We start from the raw sequence: 20,479 nt of genomic DNA, 5'->3' as shown, positions 1-20,479 counted from the left end.
ATGGGGCATCTTCCCGGCAATGACACTCCCCTTAAATATACTTGTGTGAAAGCCTGCACACATGCCTCCTGTTTGCTCAGCTTCGAACATCATGAAGGCAAGTATGACTACAATTTGTAGTTCTTAATAGCAGTTCTTGATAAGCACAGATGTTTAGCATTTGAATGTGATCTTAACAAGAATGTGTATTCTTTTCATTTTTGTTTTTTATGATTGTCGTTTCTCTTCTCTTGTTAGAATATTGTGCAACTCTGTGCAACAGTTTCGCTGCTGCTGACCCTGCACTCTTCCAGAGTGTAAGTTTATTCTCCTGTTTCACTACAAATCCATGGTGATAAAAAAACAAACTTGATGTGTTGCAGTTTTTTTCACTTACCTTTAGTGTGCTGAATTACTAGATTTGAATTATTCTTTTAAGGCTCTGTGTGCAGCGTGTTCATTGCCAGTGGGGGCCTTTTGGAAGCTGGTCAGCTTGTGATCCCTGCACCAAATTGCAGGTTTGGAGAAGTTTTAAATACTTTTGCTAATTTGGTTCCCCATCTGGAAAGGGTTGTAACTCATAAAGCTGATTTTTGTCATTTCACATTATAGACAAGAAGCCGAGCCATGGCTGTTTATGCTCAGTTTGATGGGAACCCCTGTGATGGTGGCCGCACTGAGACCAGAGCCTGTGAAACCACACAAGCCTGTCCATTGGAAGATGGATGCGGAGACAGATTTCGTTGTCAATCAGGTTGCAAATAAACTTTACTTTATAAAGTCAAACAAAACAAAATACATTACCCCTAAATATCTGTTTCTTCTGTGATCTGCAGGGAAGTGCATTAGCAAGTCTTTGTTGTGTAACGGAGATCAGGACTGTGAAGAAGATGGACTAGATGAGCAGAACTGTCCGGTTCAAAAGTTCATCACATGTGAACATACAGTTCCCCCTCCTCAAGTAGAGCTACTTGGGAATGGGTCAGTGAGAAACCTTTGCAGAGAAACATTTGCGTTTAACCATCTGAAAAAGCACACCATGCCTATGCATTCCCATCCTGTGTCCTTTTGGACATTTTGCCACTTTATAACCACAAACTTCAGGATTTTATGCAATAGACTAATACAGAGTAGAGCATTACTGTGAAATTGAAAGGAAATTATACTTGGCTTACAAAACCATTTACCAATACAATCTTTAAAAAGTGTATCATGCATGTGCATTAAGTTGCACTTACACTAATATTCCTAAATAAAATCCAGTTCCACAAATTGCCTTTGAACATCAGAATATATATATATATATATATATATATATGTATTTTTTTCCCTGTAGGTTTGATGTGGTATCTGGAAAGAGCAGAGGAAGTGTCATCAACACTAGGAGCTTTGGGGGCCAGTGTCGATCCACCTTTAGTGATGTCCACAAAAACATTTATCGGCTTCCCCTCAGCACTATTCAGTACAACTTCCTGGTTAGTAGAAGAATCAGGGCCTTGGTTGGGACGATGGTGGCATTGGTGGTAGGAGTTTGTCCCGCAATTGGTGGATTGCCGCCTGTTCAATTCCAACTTTGTCTGCCTCCTGTAGTGATGCCATAATCAGTGTGTGGATGAATGACTGAATGTAGTGTGAAGTGCTTGATAAACGCTATACAAGTACAAACCATTTACCTTTGAACTCGGTCTCTTTCACTCGTTGTGTATCACTGATTAGTGCTCAATGAGTAAAGTCTGGCATCTTGTAAAAGATTCAGAGCAAAAATGATTGATAATTGGGTTTCTCTCATTCTTTCACTTTAGCTCAGATGGAATTTTATACCAACATGGCTCTTTTCTGGAATATATTTTGAACAGCTTTATTATCCTTTCTTCTGTTGTGTTGTACAACTACTCCCTTCAGTTTGCAGTTCTTTGCAGACCTCACTTCCATAAACAAAACATAGATAACTTAAACTAATATTCAGATTTCTTTAAGCGGGTTTATGTGGATTTATTTGAAGCAGTCATGATCTTAAAAAGTAGATTTTTTTGCTGAATAACCACAACTTGAAGAAACATAGATTTGCAACATAATGGAGCAAATAATAATAATAATAATAATAATAATAATAATAATAATTTAACTCATACAGTGTATATTTAGTAGTAGCAGTCAGCAGGCTACACCAGTCTTTATACTCCAACTGGCCAAGTGGTGGTGTGGCCAGTGGTGTACAATCTAAAAGACCAAACGAATATCAACAAGAAGAACAGCAGAGAACCAAAGAGATGTGAATATGCAGGCAAAAGTGAGGTGACAAATGCTAAACAGTGATTTACTTAATATGCTCATTCACATGTGTCAAACTTCAGTCCCCGAGGGCCAGTGTCCTGCGACTTTTGAATGGGTTTCTGCTGCAACACACCTGAATCAAATAATTAGGTAATTTTTGTTTAATTTCTGAGGAGGAAACCTGATTCAGTGTTGGACCAGTGACTCCACTGTGCTAAATGATTCACTTAATTCCACAAAACAACTGATGAATAAGAACCTACTCAAATTATAATTCTATTTTGCGCAGAATTAACAGTTTCAGTTCTAACTGAGAATTAGTTTTTTAAGGGTGAACTTTATTTACAATAGTTTTAAAATTAGAAATCTAAGTGGTTTGCCTGATTCTTTGGTTAGGACGAATATTTTATTTCCCCAAAAGGAGGCTGTTCAAACAGTTACCCACTTCAAGTAACACACTAACAGCCGACAGCAATACAACAGGACCATCTTTTATCTATCGCTCGAAGATTTAAACTATACAGAGCAATTTTATTTTTTATACGTTTTTTTTTCTCAAATATTTGTTTATCTTGATATGGAAACATTATTAATCCTGTTATTTTCTCAGGTTACAGTCCTAAAGGATTTCAGTGATGAGATGTTTACCAGCCAATGGCACTATGCAAAAGATATTGTCAACAGAGAAACAGTAACCGGGACAACAAAAGGACATCGTAATTATGACTTCCATGATAAACATGACACGTCTCAAGTATGTTGTACTCACATTTTTGCTTTTCAACAGAAAATATTGTTGAAAACTCTTTTTAAAAACAACAACTAAACCCATAATTAAAAATTACGTTCATTAAATGACATTTTTCCTTCTCTATAGACTAAAAGGATTGTGGTGTTAAAGAATGAGATAGAAGTAGCTCAGTTCCAAAGCAACTCTCCTAAGTACCTTCCAATATCAGAGGAGTTTTGGAAGGCCCTGGCCAAGCTCCCCTCTGTTTATGACTACTCAGCCTACAGGAAAATTTTGGAGAGGTTTGGAACACACTACGTATCTGAGGGAAGCATGGGGGGCTCCTTGAACTCCATCGTTTCAATCAGTGAAGAAACTGAAAAGCGCATCAGTAAGGATTTTCAAATTTCAAAAAAAAAGTTTAATAAACATTTATCATTTTTCTCTGAGACCAGTTAAAAGTATGTTAACGGACATTTTGTTTTGTGGTAATTTTACAGCAGGGTTGAAACACTTGCAATTTGTTTAGGTGACTAAGTTGGTTTATATTGACTTTTGGTCTGAAGTAATCACACTGTATCTGATCACTCATTACAGTGAGCTTTAAGTGACATCCTATTATTAATCTGTGGGGTTTATTATGATGTCCACTATGGATCTATAACAACTTCAATTCTTTTGGCATAATTTTTTTTCAAGCCCTTTTCTAATTTTCATTTGCTATGTTCTTCTGAAGCAAATTAAGTTAAGTAGTCTGTCATGAATCTTTGCAGAAATTGGACTGAAAAAAATTGTAAATTAGTGCAAAAATAAACTTTTTGGAACAAATTAGATTTAGTTTAAATTACCACAAAGGTAATTTGGATTTCCCTCTCTTTTCATCTGTTTTAAAGAGAGTCAGAGCTTCGACAATCACGAATGTGAAAGGAAAAAACGCTGGATTCTGTTCTTCCCTATCACAAGAGTGGTTTGCACAACTGCTAGAGATTCAAGCACATGGCACAGTGGTAAAACTTGTGTTAATTTTTCCAGCTCATAAAGAAATCTAAATATGCTAGATATTGCCTTTTTCTTATCCATAAAGTTGTTTTGAAACAGGTGCCAGCAGAGCTGACAATAACGCAAAAGTGGAGGTGCTGGGAGGAGGTCTATCACATATTGCAGCATTAGAGAAAATTCAACTTGATGATGCAGACAAGAACTGGGAATTGTACTCAAATTGGGCTGACTCTATCAGGTCATTCCCTGCGGTCATAAAGCAAAAGGTGAAGAAAACAATGTCCTACCTTATTTAAATAAAGGACTTTTCTCTTTAGTTTGACCCTCTAACTCTTTTGTTTTGATAGCTTCGACCTCTTTCAGAACTGGTTAAGGAAGTTCAGTGTCCTGGAGTTAAGAGACTCTTCCTCCGTAAAGCCATAGAACAATACCTGTATGAGAGCCATCCCTGCCACTGCCAGTCCTGCAGAAATAATGGCCTGGCTGTCATGGATGGAGACAAATGCAAATGCATCTGCAAAACTGGCACATCAGGGCTGGCTTGTGAGCAAGGAGTTGAGGCAGAGGGCCAACCAGGTAACTGTTTGATTTTCATACAATTTAATTTACTATTTTACAATTGCTTCTAAAATGAAATACTATGAATGCTTTTATTTTTCTCTTGCACCCCTTAAATGAAGGTGTGATCCATGGTAGTTGGTCCTGTTGGTCTGCCTGGTCTTTGTGTTCTGGGGGTCGAAGTTCGCGTAGTCGCTCTTGCTCTAACCCTTCCCCTCAGAACGGTGGACATCACTGTACCGGAGAACCAACTGAGACTGCTGGCTGCGAAGATCAAGAGGTCCTGCAGTACTTAAGGTCAGAACTAGTTGCAATGTGATATATGAATTTATGTATTTGTAGACATTCATTAAGTGATTGTAATAAGCGAACCTTTTAGGGAGACAATATTTTTTTGAAAGCCCACTAATACAACTTTTTATTTTAACATTTCCACAGAACCATGGAGCCTCAGTGCTTTGATCAAACTCTCCCAGAACTTCAGAAGTGTATGACTCCACCCAATTTGATCAACGGCTACATCCTGGTAAAGATGAAGCTAAATTATTGTACAATGCGGATCAAATGAAAAGTGGAACTTGAACAAAACTCATAGTGCTATTTACATCGAGCCTAACCCTTAACCTACTGAGTCCAAGTTGGATGCTTCATTGAACCAATGTCATGTGTTGGCTTGAAAACTATTTCATTACAGTTCAGGAAAATTCAATCTGTATTACAACTCCCTCTGGAGTGTGCTCCCTCCTTTTTTTTTTTTTTTTGATTGAAACAAATATTTTGGCCCAACTGGAGTCTCTGCAGGACAGCATCTGTTAGTTGCTCCAACATGACCAGAATTGTCAGGTCTGACTGATAGTTTCCATCCCAAACAGAAAGTAAAACCTGCCCAACTCCAAAAGGAAAAAAGAACAACTTTAATATCTCAACCTCAAATAGAACTCACCAGATATACTGTAGTTATATATATATAAGTCAAGTCAGGTTTACTTGTATGGCACACTTCAGCAACAAGGTAGTTCTAAGTGTTTTGCACAATAAAAACATTACACCTGCAGTAACCAATTATATGTAATCAGGAAATATGTGATAAATTTAGCTATACTCAGTATTGTGGACACTGAAACAAATTTTGAAAATGGAAACATAAAGATTTTTTTTTTTTTAATAAAGCCATTTCTCCAACCACATTGCACAGGATCCCAAGGACAACTACTATGTGGGTAACAGAGTGGAATATAGCTGCACCGCCGGATTTTATCTTGTTGGTAACAACATCCTACAATGCAATGCTGATCAAACCTGGTCCGCAAACCCTGGGCTCTGCGCAGGTAGCTATATCTGTAATAAATGTGAACTACAATATCATAGTTAACTAACTGTTTTATTAACTCCATGTTTGTTTTTCCCCTCCTAGTTTCAGTGTGTAAGCTTCCTCCGCTCGCTGCGGATGTCATAGCATCTCCTTTACAGGAGGCTTATCATCTGGGAGACTCCGTTAGCTTGTCCTGTCCACAGGGTCGTTCATTAGATGGTGAAGCTACGGCTACTTGTGATTCCAGTTTGAATTTTTCTCCAGACCCAGCTCAAACCAGGTGCATCCAAGGTATTGTTGTCCCCCTATTTTATCTCATCTCTGCATACAACTGTTGTCCAGGTTCTTCATCAGTCAAAGCTCTATGGGCTTTATGTGATGAAAAAGCCACTATTAAAGAAAACTCATATCAAGGCTCAAATAGAGTTTGCCAAAAGGCATGTGGAGACTCCATGGTCAAGTGGAAGAAAGTTCTTTATTCTGAGGAGACCAAAATGAAGGTCTTTGGCCATCAGACCAGACAAGAAGATATGCTTGCAGACTACAAACATGGCACATTACCACAAATACATCCTAACCACAATGAAGCATGATGATAGCAAAATCATGTTGTGGGGATGCTTTGGAGCAAAAAGCAATAAAGAGCTAAAACAGCCAATAGGGTGAATGCCTTTTATTGGCAATGTATTCAAAACGATGGCAGATTGCCGAGACATGATACTTTACTACAATTTAGAGTACAGTAGTGCTTTTAACTTATTTTTGTTTTTTACTGTTAATGGAAAAAAAATGTATCCCACAGCTGAAAGAAGACAGAAGCCCACTGCTTCCCCAGCACAATGCAAACAATGGCAGAAGCCATTTAGAGGAAAATGTGTCTGCAAAATGCCTCCTGAGTGCAGGTATATTTGCTGATCTAACCACCATTGTGATCATCTAGCATTTTGCCTGCTAGTTGGTTTAATTTGATGTATATTATTTTTCTTCATTTTTTATCAGTTCTTCGCTGGAGGTGTGTGCCGTAAATCCAATAAATGGACAGTTTGTTCTCTTGACTGTGTGCAAGATTCAGGCAATCAAATGTATCGGGAAAAACCTTGAGATAGCAGATGACAGCAACTGCAAGTGGCCACAGCGCAGCACCACAGACTGCACCAGATGTCACATGTGGGAAAACTGTGATGGTGAGATCATAGAAGCTCACAAACAATTGAAAATCATCTCTGGTATTTTTAGGTGTTCATCAGTCATCCCTTTTTACTCTCACACCATTTTGTCAGCCCAAACCAATCAGTGTCGCTGTAAAGACTCTGCAGACTGCTTGAATCCAGAAGAAAGTGTGTGCATCCGTGTTGGTGAGGATGCAACGGCTGCACCACAAACCATGAGCGAGTGTGAAGCAGGACTTCGACGATGCAAAGGGGAGAAGGTGACTGTTGTCAGTATCCAACCATGTGCTTCCTAATACCTCCGACTCATGCTATTGTTTATCTGCTTTGTGCTTCAGCAGCATTTGACCAGTTGCATACTGTTTAAGTGTTGGCTCAGACAAAATGTATTCATTTCCTTTTATGTATTGCTGAAAATACAATCGTTTCAACATGCCAAATGCATGAAATTGCTCCTGACCATCCATCCATCCATGCATCACTATAACTGCTCATTATAACTGAATAGATGGATGGATGATCCACACGATGGATCGACCAATGCATCATGTGCTTAATCTGGGATCAGGTTATGGGGGCAGCAGCCTAAGCAGAAGCGCAGATGTTTCTGTTTAAATATTACACATCGGTGGTCACACAGCATGTGTTTCTTTTCCTCATAAATGCCTTTTGGACATACCATGATGCTGCATGTAGCAAGTTTAGAAACATCGCAAACGCTTAACGGGTCAGAGGGAAAACTGACAACTGTACGTTGTTCTATTTCCTTTTTTATTTTGTTCAATAAACTATTTCACTTACATTGTTTAAAGTGCTTTTAATTCCCAGTCATGAAGCATTTTTTGTGTATGGTTTATTCCTCACTAATTGACACTTTTAAAAACTCCTAATCAGAATGCAGTAAGCAGCTACTCTGGATACAGTGGCAATATTGCATTTTGAACTGCATGCTTTGTAGACACAACTGACTGTCATATGAAATTTAAGTTCTTTACCTGAGACAAGAAAATTTAAAAAATGTTCCTTAAAATGATCATGTAAATTCTACTGTTAGAATTTAAAACTGAAATATATTTTAAGAGATTTACTCACTATAACTGACAGTATAGAAGCTCCCTGCTGGCAGAACACACTCCTGCTGGCAGTCTATTCCTTCCACTGGCTCGCTGCCTTCTCATACTGTGAGCCCATGTGTGTCAGTACCTGCTTGTGTCAGACTCGCACGAAAATGATGTATGCATGGAGTCATATTCAATAAATTAGAACACGTGTTTCAGTGAGGTTTGTTTGTCAGACAAGAGTTCTGCCCTCTCACATATTGTCATGTTCGATTTGAGTTTCTTCACCCACATGCAGGTTCACACAAAAGGCCGGAAGATCTTTGACTCAATGATTTAGTAACAGTAAAACTTGACAATGATATATTCCAGATTTGCCCTCTGGGATCAGGAGTGGCTGGCAGGCTTAGGTTCTGCTTGGAGAAGGGAGAAGTTAGTAGTGACCGGGTTGAGGGAATCTTGACAGGGGAATAGAGAAAAGGGCTTACTGTTTCTCAGACGGAGGTGGTGCTCAGGGAGAGGAAAGGATTCAGGTAAGTGCAGAGGCTCTGAGATGGTAGCGGGGAAACGAGCAGCAGGCTGTAGTATCCAGTTGGCGAGGAGCAGTCGCAGATGCGAGCTTGGCTGGACGTGGTTCCTGGCTTGATCCAAACAGCTCATCGGGATCTGAGAGATGGCAAAACAGGATTAACTTGACGACTCATAACAACAACAGCGACATGAACTTGAGGTTTGACTCTGACTAACAAGTGAGACCATCGAGCGATGAATGACTGCTCTTCTTAAGAGTCCACCAGCCGATTGCTGGAATCAGCTGCAGGTGCGCCAGCCTGCCAGAACTCTCCCACGAAAATCATCTATAGGAAGAGCACTCACACAAAACTGAATCCTAACACATATAATCAAAGCATCAAATTAGTTTTCTCAGGAAAATAATAAATAAATAAATAAATAAGTGTGTCTATATACATAGCATAGGCACTTAACTAGTCTGGTCTTCTTCTGAAAAAACTACTGCATCAAGGCAACATGGCGAGGACCTAATCAATCTGTGGCATTGTTAAAGTATTAAGGAAGTCCAGCCTTCGGCCTATCTGCATTATTTACTTAGCTTTCTCCAGATCAGATGATGTAGACCAGCTGTGAACAAGGAACCTGAGCAAAATAAGTACAGATAGAAAAACTAAAACAATGCAAATAAGTATACATAACAAGACACAGGAATTTTCCAGTAACACAATTACACAAAAAAAAATCCTAATCCTAAAATCCTAAGGCATCCGACTAATCAGTCAGATGCCATTATGTATATATCAACAGAAATGTGCAGTTACTTTTGTATCAAAATGACATATACATCTATTCTGTTCATGTATTTGTGTTCACAATAAACCCCTTTTAGTCTTTCAATTTTGTTTCTCTGTCTCCACCATATGGACACTTTGATGTATTACTTGTAAGACAAGTGTGACACACCATTTAAGTGGTTTCAATAACAAAGTTTTATTAACAATGTAAAATGACCTATTACAGCTTTTATTTTCACATTCTCCTTTTCCATTATACCTCAGTTAGTACAAGATCCTTGCTCATTTACTACCCCAAAACAGGTTCTCTATGCTAACCAACTCCAGCGTTGAAAATAATTAAGAGCCTTGCGTATGTGTATGTACAGGTCTAACGTCTTTATAGATAGATATTGTGTGCAAAGAAGTTTTCCTTTGAATAATGTCTCATATATTCCATTTGAAGCTGGATAGTTTAAGTTGAATACAGGTTCTTGGTTTATGGAAGACTAAATTAAGTACAGTAAGAACAAAAACAGCAAGAAACAGAAAACAGAGACTGTAATACACAACAACTTTTCTGCACAAACCTGCCATCTAATATTTGACAAAGGCATCCCATTATTTCTGGGAGTGTGGCCTTTAATTCTTCAAATCGCTTTTAATCATATCACATTATTTCTGACAACACAGACATTTAAATTCCCTTTTTTGAAACATCAATCCTTACTTCACTCATTCGGGACTGTGGTAATAACCAAACAATGACATTGTTTCATGTGAGCTCACATTCTTTTTTCTTTTTTTTTCAAATTAGACAAGCAGTCGATTTATTTACTAAAAAAAAAGAAAAAGAAAAAAGCTTCTGCAAAATATCTTAAAATATATGATTGTGGTGTTTTATTTTTATTACATTGCAGTTACAATTCTCCTTTGTATTACAAAATAAAATTATAAAATGGGCAGCCTTTTAAAAAAAAGAGAATACATTTGAAAGTGGCAGTAGTAGATCGGTGGGAGACACGAGTGGTGACAGACAGTGGGTGATGATGTCTTTGTTGTCGCCTCCTACGTTAGAAGGTGGGGACTTTAGCTGGTTACCAGACAACAGAGCCCAAAGAAACGCCTTTTCCTCTGTTGGACAAGAGGGTAGGGAGTCAGGTTCAGCAGGCTGCTGTCATCTGGAGAAAAGAGCACACAATTATTTTTTAACAAAGGCAAAATAAATGAACATAAACACATTCAATTGTTACCTAGACTAATTAGTTTATGGGAGATAGTCGAAGTGATCATAAATGTCTAGATATTATAACTTCAAAAAACCCAAAAGTTAAAAATTTCATTACAGTTGCATAATCTTGAAGTGGAAATATTATAATTTGTAGACTGTTATGAATCCTGAGTCCTCTTTTATGCTTTATTTTCTGAAACTTACTGTGTAGGTTCACTACAGAGTTTATGTCTGGGAACTGAGATGAGGCAGCCCACAGCATCATGGATGTGCTACGGTATATTTAAACACCATATGTACAGCTTTGTATATATCTTACATATAAACCATTTGTATGCAATATAGGCAAGGAGATTCCAACTTTCTTTACCTATTGGGACTTCTGACGATTATATGGATAGCATTTTTATTTTGCTTTTCTACTGAATAAAACTTGGTGTTAAATGAGGCATACTCTTTCCCTTACCTTGGTTCTTCAGTGGTAAAGGCATTGTCTCCCTGAGTTTACTTAGAAGGTTCTTCATATCTCTCATGTCCCTGTAAAAATACAAAAGTTTGAGTAACTGAAATGTGGCATTTAAAATTCAGGTTGAGCGTCGTTTGAATTTGAACGATTCTGGTTCCGATTATGATTCCGGTTCCAAACTATTCTCAATTCCAATTCTATTCAGAGACAGAGTCAAAGAAGTCAACATGGTTCAAAGGAGCTACATATAACAATTTGTCTGGTTAAAATAGTCTCAACTTCTCAATTAAAATTCATTATTTTTACCTTTCATGAACTTAACTATGAATTATTTTCTTGGACTACTTCCAACTCTATAAATATCACACACATGTACTTGAATATACAGTTAATGTTTTGAATTCTTTTCACAGGGGTGCACCTTTGCAAGAGAGCTTTACTTTTAAAAAGCTGATGAAGATGCATTTACACATACAGTATGTATCTGATGCTGCAGGTTACTGAGCTCCTGCTGATGGGCTGACCTGGTGCAGAAAATCAAACGAACAAAAGAGAAGAACTTAAAAACACAGAGTCCAAAACTGTGAATGGAATCATTCGAGGCTGGGGAGTCATAGCCGGAGGAGGAAGCAGCAGTGGAGGAAGTTTGACGCAGTACCTCAAAGACAGACCACTCTATTATTCCAAACCATGTCTCCGTTATCACATTATGTTGGTCGTTCACTCTCCTTTGTACAATATATTTTGGCTGCAAATGCTGTATAGGCCAGACCGGACAGCTCTTTTATTGAAGTGAAGCCACACTCATGTTTTGTTCAATTCTCAAGGCCCAATCCAACTTAAAATAGTCTCCAATTTTCTTCGGTTTCCTTAATTCACATTAAGCTGAGGTTTTGAACACCTATTTGAAAAAATTTGTTGGCAGAAATTGCAATTTTATTAAATTTTACAGAACATTTTAAAGAAAAGATTTCCTTTAGTTTTTATTGTGTATCTTCAGACATCTTCAGATGTCAGTTGTGGATTTGATTACATTGTTAAAATGAATAATCAATAACCATATTACACCATCGGACATGCTGTGAAAACATCTGCTGATTTCTCTATGACTATAAATGGACAAAGATTTTAGAGATAGTTTTGAAAAAAAAAATCCAATGAGCATGAACCACTTCTTTGCAGTATTATAACAAATATCCTAAAGTCCTTTTGATGAGGCTTTTCATATGGTAGACTTTATCGGCTGGCTCCTTGTGTGAAACAGATCCCCCACAAAATAACTTTATGTAATCTCTTTGAAAACCCTTTTCTCATTTACATTTAAATTAAATAGTTAAGTAAAAAAAATACATGGCTGCTTTGTATATGTTTTTGAGCATTATTTCTGTACTTTTAGTGTCTAAAGTTTAGGAGAGTTCTGAAGACCTGCGTAAAAAAACATAAAACGTTCAGGTTGTTCTCAGAAAACATTTTTCAACCTACTTTTCAATGTTTTCTATATCAGTGGCCACCAGCCAGCAGAGCTGAGAACAATCAGTGGGTGAAGAAGAGGTATCCTCCAGGATGGGGATGTCAGAGTCTTCAGTCTTAGTGTCGATTCCAGGAGGGCAACATGAATCTTTACCTAAAGCACAAAGAAAATAAGTTTGATATGATTTATTTAATATTCAAAATGTAAAAAATCTGAAAATGAGAAAGCCGATGAAGAAAAGTTTGCAATTTGATCACTTATCATTTACCACCTTTAGCCTCTTTAGCTTCTGTTACATTAACTTAACTTCTAGCTACGTTAAAGGTTAACTAACTTAACCTTTAGTGTTAATGTAACATAAGCTGAAGGTGGTAATTGGTACAAACATAAATAAAGCTACAAAATCCTCTGATTTGCATACAGTCATTCATTCTGAAGTACTAAATAATATATTTGCTTCATGCTTTACGGTTAATCATTTCACGTTTTTTTAAAAACTTGATTTAATGTTACCCATAAACTGCCATGCAGTCTATGTGCATTAACCTTTTCTGTGGAGCTGCAGGGATCCCAGCAGGCAGACAGATTTCAGCATCTCTGTGATGTACATCTCCAGACAGCACTGCAGCTGGATGAAAAGCCTGCAGATCTCAGGGTGGATTTCCCCGTCCTCTGGCCTGAAATGGCAAATAGTGAAAGCAAAAAAACATTATTGGCTACAGCTGACAGTTATGCCATTTTAACGGTCTTAGATCAATATGTTTATGGGCACTCTATGGTATTCTGTAACATAAAGAAGTAGCAGGAAAAGTCAAATGCTAAATACTGTCATATTTGGAGAACTGAAAACAGAACATGAGAACATTAAGGTGTCATTGCAAAATGAGCAGAAGTTATGCTTAAAGAATTCATGTGTCCCATATCACTCTGGATTGTCAGAGTATATATCCATCCATATGGACAGGATGTTTCTTATACATCAAAAGTTAGACAAATTTCATTTTAGAGCAGTAAATATGTTTTAAACCTAATAGTAGAGTCTAAATTAGTTCCCTGATGTTTATGCTCATCAATAGATATTGTTTTTCTCCTTTATCAGTTACTTTTTTTTTTGTTTTTTGAAGAAAGACATTTTGAAATTTTGCACTTCAATCCATTGCTACTGATAATATGGCTGCCACTTATTTTATGTCTATCCTGTGTGTAAATGACTGTATCGTCAGCATACATTTGAACATCAACATCATTACCAAACACAGATGAGAGGTTGTTATATAAACTAAATAACAGATGCCTCAAACGTCTCCTTTTGACACCTCAGTAGTGCAATGTCCCATTAGCGGCATCATTTAGGAAGACACTGAGAACACCTATCATGGTAGGATTTTAGCAAGGCAGTGATAACTGTGAACAGTTTGAACCAGGTCAACTTAAAATATTAACTCACAGTAATATTGACACAGCAATATTAACACAGTAAAAAGCTTAATGTAGATCAAAGAAGGGTGAACCTACCACTTTACCTTTTTACAAGGACAATTTCAGGAATTCCAGAAAAAAACAACATGATGTTATAGTGGAATAATCAATCCAGAAATTGAACTGAATGGGAAGAAGGTGGACTTCAGACTCAATGTATATATAAATATATTAATTGTTGGGCTACCACTTTCTCTAAAGTCTTTGAAAAAATACAAAAAAAACCAGGAAGTATACTTATTGATCAATGATTATGAGAAGTGCCACTAGTATCCTGATGTAGCCTATGTTTCTTTTTTTGGAAACATTTTATCAACCATTATGTTGATTTGTGACTCATTAGAGGTTCCTCTGACTCTAAGTGAATCAGAGGAACCCAAAAAGGCCCAAAGTAGTAAAAAAGAAAAACTTCTAAGTTTGATTCAGTCACCACAAAATACATGATAAAGTCCTGTTTAAATCCCAATGGGGCTTTATGTGAGTTGGTCAATAATTATAACTGGGAGAGGCTATACTGTCCTTCCTACAGGGTATATATTGACCCCAAATTTCTAGTTCTAAGACCTTCAAGAATTCATACAAGACCATCGCTGCATATGTGACTACTTCTATAACGTTTTAACTTTGTGTAAATCCTCATTATTCCTATAACCAGAAATAATCATTGTTCAGCCTGAAATATTTTACATAGATAAGCGAGCGTTGAAAACTCTCTGTGACTTTTTCTGGGCACTTACAATTTAATTACACTGAGTTTTTCAAGCATGACCTATAGTACCAGAGGTGAGCTGGTGATCCAACACCCTGCTTTCCGGCATCTATAAAAGTTGAAACAGGGTGTTGTATGGGGTGAGTGTGCAGTCATGGTATTGTAAATATATATGTACTGGAGAAGAAACTAGTGTTAGCTGCCAGTAGTTGCACGGCCAGGGTTTGACAATAGATCCAAGGATCTTAAAGAAAAAGGTTAATGTTATCAGTAGTTAATAGCCTCTAAAAATAGTCGTGGCATCATCTCTTTTCAGAAGGTGAAACACCAGGAAATAAAAGTTTTACTCATTTTCAAGGTTTATAGCTGAGAAATATGCCAGAAAAAAAACAGTTTTCTGCATTACTCAGCTAATTATTTAATTGTGAGCTTTGAGAAAATGATTATAAAAGTATGTTGATGTATTTCCTGTCTAGGAATAAAATCTTTCTATCTCCATTTCCCATACCTGCTATCTCCTGCGGTCAATGGGCAAGAAGTGGGGAAGAAACTGGACAGGATGCAAGTCTATCACAGGTCAGCCAATCATGCATGCACACTCACTCCTAAGGGCAAGCTAGAGGTGCCAATAATTTTAACATGCACATTATCTTCCTATTTGAAGCAACTGGACTCTCTTGAGAATATTCATGTTTGCATGCACAAATGTCTCAGAAAGATGTTTTTATCGACTACCTTCCTGCAACAAATCAGCTCCACTGGGCAGTCCTGATTTAAAATATCCAGGTGATATTAAACCAAGATTAGTAATAATCAATGGCTAAATATGTGAGCATTTGTAAAGTAAAAGCACCAAACAGTGAATGAAAAGTTTTATAAATGTTGAAAGATGAGAAATGCAATGATCTAAGAATCAAACAAGCTAAATTTATATTTCTCTAGTAAAATGCTAATTATAGTGAAAGCTCATTAAGGGATTTTACAGACCTAATAGTCTGCCAATCACAGGCAGGCAAGGATATGGGCTGTATTAGATCAATAAACTTAATACTGGGGTCTTTCCAACATTCAATGGGCATTGGCAACGACATTGAACTACAGACATCCTCCAAATCTCTCTCCTCTCACCCACCACTGGCTGCAATTTTCCAATTGTTGTTTAAGTAAGTTTGATGGTGCCAAGGCATCTGGCATCTTACCCCTCAGAGGATCTTAAAATCCCCCTCATCCACTGGCACAAGTATTGAAGTATTGAAGGAAACCTCTCGTCAAACTAGGCCTTTTCAGCTTTCTGTTACCACTATTTATCTAGATTTATTTTAAAGTGTACATTTATAATGACACTGTACTCTGAGTCAAGAAAGAGGAAACTAATTTAAACTCTAACCACTTAGCATTGATGTTTCCTTTATTGCATCCACGATATTGTTAGAAAAAAAACAAACCCCAAAGTACTGTATTATAATGACCACTTAGGAGCGAGGAAAATAAGCAAAGCCGTGATACAGAAATCACAGAACAAAGAAACAACCTATAAAATTAAGTCAGAACTAAGCATACAATGTATTAAAAGCATGGGAAAAAATCATCGGATTTATACCATTGATAATATCTTCTCAAATATTCATCCGGGGAAGCATCCCACTGCCACTCCACTTTGTGCATTAGCCACAGCTAAATGAAAGTGATCGGTTACACCATGGTGTGGTGATCGTTTCCTGGAAAAGCTCTTCCGCTTGCAAATTACAGATGATTTTTAAAAGCTGATCTCATGTTCTGTTTTCCCCTCAAACTCAGTATGTTTAATGGAGTGGGCTAATGCTTGCATGTTTATAGAGCAGAGGCGGCTCAAGATTGTCCTGGGTCCTGACCAGAATTTGAGTCAGGGCCTCATTTCCACTAAAGCCCATCATCCACCAGACAACACAGCAGCAATGCATTTTTGTTTTAGTTTTTACAAGCTTGATTATTTCTGTGTTGGAAGAAAATTTTACTTTATAACAGAATGATTTTGTTTGCTTCTAAATTGCTCACTTAGGTCAGTGCTTAGAATTTAAATTTGAAAAATATTGTTAAACATTTAGGGCTAATAACTGATCAGGATTTTACAATTGAAAATTTAAATAGACTCTGTGGTCCGGACAAACTTTCTTCAGTTTTGTCTTCTGGACAAAGTTAAGCCTTTTTTTCAAATCAAGCCTTTCAGGCTTTTATTTGCTCCAGACTCAACAACGTAGTGCTGTGTATGTTGGTGTCTTCCAGTTTAGCCTAAATTATCTTCATCTTGTCCAAAATGCAACCACCCATCTTTTAGCTAAGACGTCCTCACGTGTGTATGTTATTACTATTTTTTATTCTTTACACGGGTGTCGTATTAGTTTTACAATTGATATTAAACTTAGAATTTTTTTTTTAATCTATTAATGACATCAGACCTTATTTAACTGGACTTTTGAGTGTTTGTTTGAGTGGCAGATCCTTTGGGTCATTCAAACATCTTTTGTTGGATGTTCCAAGGACTATGGGATAGTGGCACCTATGATCAGAAATTAACGTTCTTTGGATTTTTGTGCTATCACTGAACCAGGGCTTTTCAAAAGCTAATTAAAGATACATTCACTCAGAAAGGCTATTAAGCACAAACCTTTTAAACATTTTGCTTTTTTGTGTTATCTTTTTAAACATTATTAATTTATCATTATGCTTAATTGGATGTTTATAGCCCTTCATAAACCAATCAATGAAATAATTACAGTATATCTGTTTTTTTAAAATAAAATAAAGAAGGTTCTTCTCTTATGTACGTTAAGGTAGCACAGTTTTAAAAATACAATTTGCAAACTACAAACAGCATTTCTCTTAGCTGGCAACTACAGGCTCTACCAAAGTTTTAATAAGTATTCTAAATTTTTTATCCTGACATTTTTAAACTGCTTTATATGTGTGTTTAGTTATTAAAAAACATGGCAATAAATTGGATGTTTTCATATCTGTAGTCAGTGTGAGATGTCTAGCACATGTACTGGCCAGAGGGACCAAAAGCAGCTGCTTAGTTCAGTTATGCCTTGTCCTGTCTCTGTTACAGGGGTTGAGGTAAACAAAACAAGCCAGCCAACAATCTTGATGCTTATGCAAACAAGGGGTTTGCTTTGAAGAAAAAAAGTAAACCACTTTCCAAATTCTGACAGTGTGGCACATTGTGATATTTTTCAGCACCATGGACAGCAAACTGACCCTGAAATCAATGAGAGACTCTGGTGTGCCGCCCTTGCCATTTCGCAGCCTTTGGTTCGGGTCTTCAGCATGTCGGCCCGCAAAGTAGGACAGTCAACAGTGATTTCACCGATGGAGATGACCAGCTCACGGTACAAAGCCACAAGTGTGTTGAATTCTTGGACGATCTGAGTTAAATTGAGACAAAAAGAATCACAAAAATTAATCTGAGCTTCAAGTGACACATTAAACAGCAGCACATCAGAATGAATGGTGACAGAAAATTACAATTACAGGCAGCCACCTCACATCTCCAACCCTAAAATGGATAGACGAGTATATGCTATGGATGGATGGTTATTTTATAAATTTCCAACAGAAGTTTTAAAAGCAAGTTTAAGTTTGCGTGTTTTGAATTGGTGGATTTTCTTTCAAATATGCAAAAATTTGGAAAATATGACATTATGGCCCCACATCTAACCATACGCTTCACCTCAAGCACAGATGTAAAACGACAGCAAATGCTCCACTGCTCCTTCTTTTGATAAATATCTATTTTCATGACCATGTTACAGCACTACATTCAGGTCTGGCATAGTTACTACAAGATTTTGGTCCTTTTTTTTATGTGGGTGCAGACATGCTAGGAAATTATATTGTGATTTAAAAAACTTTCAACAAGAGGTTGTTTCAGAAAAACTCTGTTTTGTTGTTTGTTTGTTTGTTGTTTGTTTGGATAATATAAACCTTGGAGGTAATGTGTTCCTTACTATTAATCTGAAATCTGCATGAATACTATAAAATTGTGGGAGTGGGGCAGCAAAACTGACTCATAGACCAGCACCTCCTTGAGAAAACTTATGCTCCTGTCCTGTCACTGCAGCAGAAAAGTCTGAGATGTTAAACATGAGAAGCGGTGGAAAACGAAGATTACCTAAACCCAGCAAGGGGAGCTGCAGTATGCAAACGAAAAATGTGCAGACTTGAACATCTGCAGTTACAAAGTCAGGAAAACGTGACTGAAGATTTGTGAAGCATCGCCATTACAACAGCCTATATAGACAAGAGTTAGTGCACCCATATATAATTTTTTTGGGGGGGGGACTCATGTTTTATTTAATTTCTTTGCCTGGAGAAATAAGATTGTGAGCGTATTGGGGCACAGGTATTTTTGCTCGTGTTGTACATCCTGCCTGAAAACGAGAAGACTGCATGACGATCAGTGATGTTTGGCGAAGGCTTGATCATTTCTGTTAAAACACAAGACAGATGTGCCATGATTATGAACATCTGCACATATGTCATGTAATTCTATCCTTTCTTAAAAAATCTCAGCAAATCAGCCCCAAATCATAAGCACCTATCTCTTTTCCACACTCTAAATGCAAATCACACAGTCCGTCTGCACGCCGAGGTGTTCTGTTTGGCTTAAGTGTAAATGCATACGGCTATTTTTAGGCAGACCTGGGTAAAGTCACTCATTTTTGCGTGCTAGATGCGCAGGATATTCAATTGTCAAACGGCAAAAGAAATCTTGGCACTCTTTTTATCAGAGGCGCCTTGCAGACACAGACGTGCCGCAGACCTACCATTCTGCAGTCGGCCACGGCGCGCTGGGCTTTGCGGGTACTCTCGGTGCTCTCCCTCCGCTGCGGGTCTCGGTTCGGAGGCTTGCCGATCTGGAAGATGTTCCCGGTGGATCTGGGGCGGTTTTTGCGCCCATTCGATGCAGAACTCATGCATACACATCCACGATTAAAACAGCCCCAAAACGGAACGATTCTGTCCGACTCCAGCCACAAATATTTCTAATGATAAAAACTCCTCCACCGCTGTCCTCCTTCTACCTCACCACCCTGCACCCTTTACCGTTCACCTTCGACAACTGAAGCTCGATCTATTCTTATTGCTCTTTGTCGCTACCTTAATTTATTGTAGGAGAGGGAGGGGAAAAAATCCCAGACGAGCCTAAGGGCGCAGAAAAAGTAGAGGATGAGCGCCTGTGGCTCCTCTCCGCATTGCCTTGACTGCGTCTGGGATCAAGTCACCTTCACTCCCGCGCCGCTATAAAGGTGTACAACGAGGACTCTTCACACCCGGCTAGGAGTCCAGTTTGCAGAAGCGTCCTTTCTGACGCACAGATGTCAGATCGCATTCACGGATGGTCTCCAAATGCAACCATTTTTTATGATTGCGCGTTTCCATCAAGCACCGGGCGATTAAAAATATTTTCTTCTGTTCTATGCGGACCAAATAACGCCGTCTGAGTGCGCTGAGAATAGAAGTCGCAGCCTACACTTTGAGCTTCTGTGTAGGAGAAAATATGAAACTGATCCCTGGCGTCGGAGTTCCAGTCCGGCTCTGAGTGTCTTTTTTCTTCTTCTTCTTTGAGTGCTTCCTGCCAGTCGGGCGGGCCTATCTCTAACCTTGGAAAGGCAGAACGAAGATGAGTACTTCCTACAGGCCTGACGTGGCTCTGTGGTTGGCAACACTGCGCACCCGTGGGACGGGAATACTAATAGGGCCCTTTAACCAGACTCTAGTA

The 20,479-nt window shown here is 38.0% G+C and overlaps 2 protein-coding genes across 2 annotated transcripts; one reads left to right on the top strand and one right to left on the bottom strand.

The window, feature by feature from the left end:
* LOC102230345 (complement component C7-like) lies at nucleotides 1–7,821 on the top strand. Its single transcript, XM_014468734.2, has 18 exons — nucleotides 1–97; nucleotides 238–296; nucleotides 419–497; nucleotides 592–733; nucleotides 816–960; nucleotides 1,316–1,454; nucleotides 2,864–3,007; nucleotides 3,131–3,374; nucleotides 3,877–3,990; nucleotides 4,082–4,248; nucleotides 4,330–4,558; nucleotides 4,663–4,837; nucleotides 4,979–5,066; nucleotides 5,736–5,868; nucleotides 5,955–6,143; nucleotides 6,655–6,754; nucleotides 6,852–7,036; nucleotides 7,133–7,821. Exons 1-18 carry the CDS (start codon nucleotides 62–64, stop codon nucleotides 7,315–7,317), a joined length of 2,553 nt encoding a protein of 850 aa, XP_014324220.1. The 5' UTR covers nucleotides 1–61; the 3' UTR covers nucleotides 7,318–7,821.
* A 1,736-nt stretch (nucleotides 7,822–9,557) lies between these two features.
* On the bottom strand, nucleotides 9,558–20,409 carry rgs7bp (regulator of G protein signaling 7 binding protein). The gene is made up of 6 exons (XM_005794905.3): nucleotides 19,524–20,409; nucleotides 17,956–18,122; nucleotides 13,080–13,210; nucleotides 12,545–12,686; nucleotides 11,063–11,133; nucleotides 9,558–10,546 (listed from the first exon to the last, which is right to left on the bottom strand). Exons 1-6 carry the CDS (start codon nucleotides 19,671–19,673, stop codon nucleotides 10,455–10,457), a joined length of 753 nt encoding a protein of 250 aa, XP_005794962.1. The 5' UTR covers nucleotides 19,674–20,409; the 3' UTR covers nucleotides 9,558–10,454.
* Between the last annotated feature and the right edge of the window lie 70 nt (nucleotides 20,410–20,479).

The sequence above is a fragment of the Xiphophorus maculatus genome, chromosome 12, assembly GCF_002775205.1.
Source record: "Xiphophorus maculatus strain JP 163 A chromosome 12, X_maculatus-5.0-male, whole genome shotgun sequence".
NCBI lineage: Eukaryota > Metazoa > Chordata > Actinopteri > Cyprinodontiformes > Poeciliidae > Xiphophorus > Xiphophorus maculatus.
This window is presented reverse-complemented; position numbering and strand designations above follow the sequence as displayed.

Bases quoted from the DNA above. Each gene is read 5' to 3' on its own strand.
- LOC102230345 (XM_014468734.2), top strand. From the start codon at position 62: ATGCCTCCTGTTTGCTCAGCTTCGAACATCATGAAG. The intron at 297-418 runs GTAAGTTTATTC...TATTCTTTTAAG, and splicing joins ACCCTGCACTCTTCCAGAGT to GCTCTGTGTGCAGCGTGTTC. The intron at 3,375-3,876 runs GTAAGGATTTTC...TCTGTTTTAAAG, and splicing joins AGAAACTGAAAAGCGCATCA to AGAGTCAGAGCTTCGACAAT.
- rgs7bp (XM_005794905.3), bottom strand. From the start codon at position 19,673: ATGAGTTCTGCATCGAATGGGCGCAAAAACCGCCCCAGATCCACCGGG. The intron at 18,123-19,523 runs GTAGGTCTGCGG...AATTTAACTCAG, and splicing joins CCGTGGCCGACTGCAGAATG to ATCGTCCAAGAATTCAACAC. The intron at 11,134-12,544 runs GTAGGTTGAAAA...GTATTTTTACAG, and splicing joins GATATAGAAAACATTGAAAA to GGACATGAGAGATATGAAGA.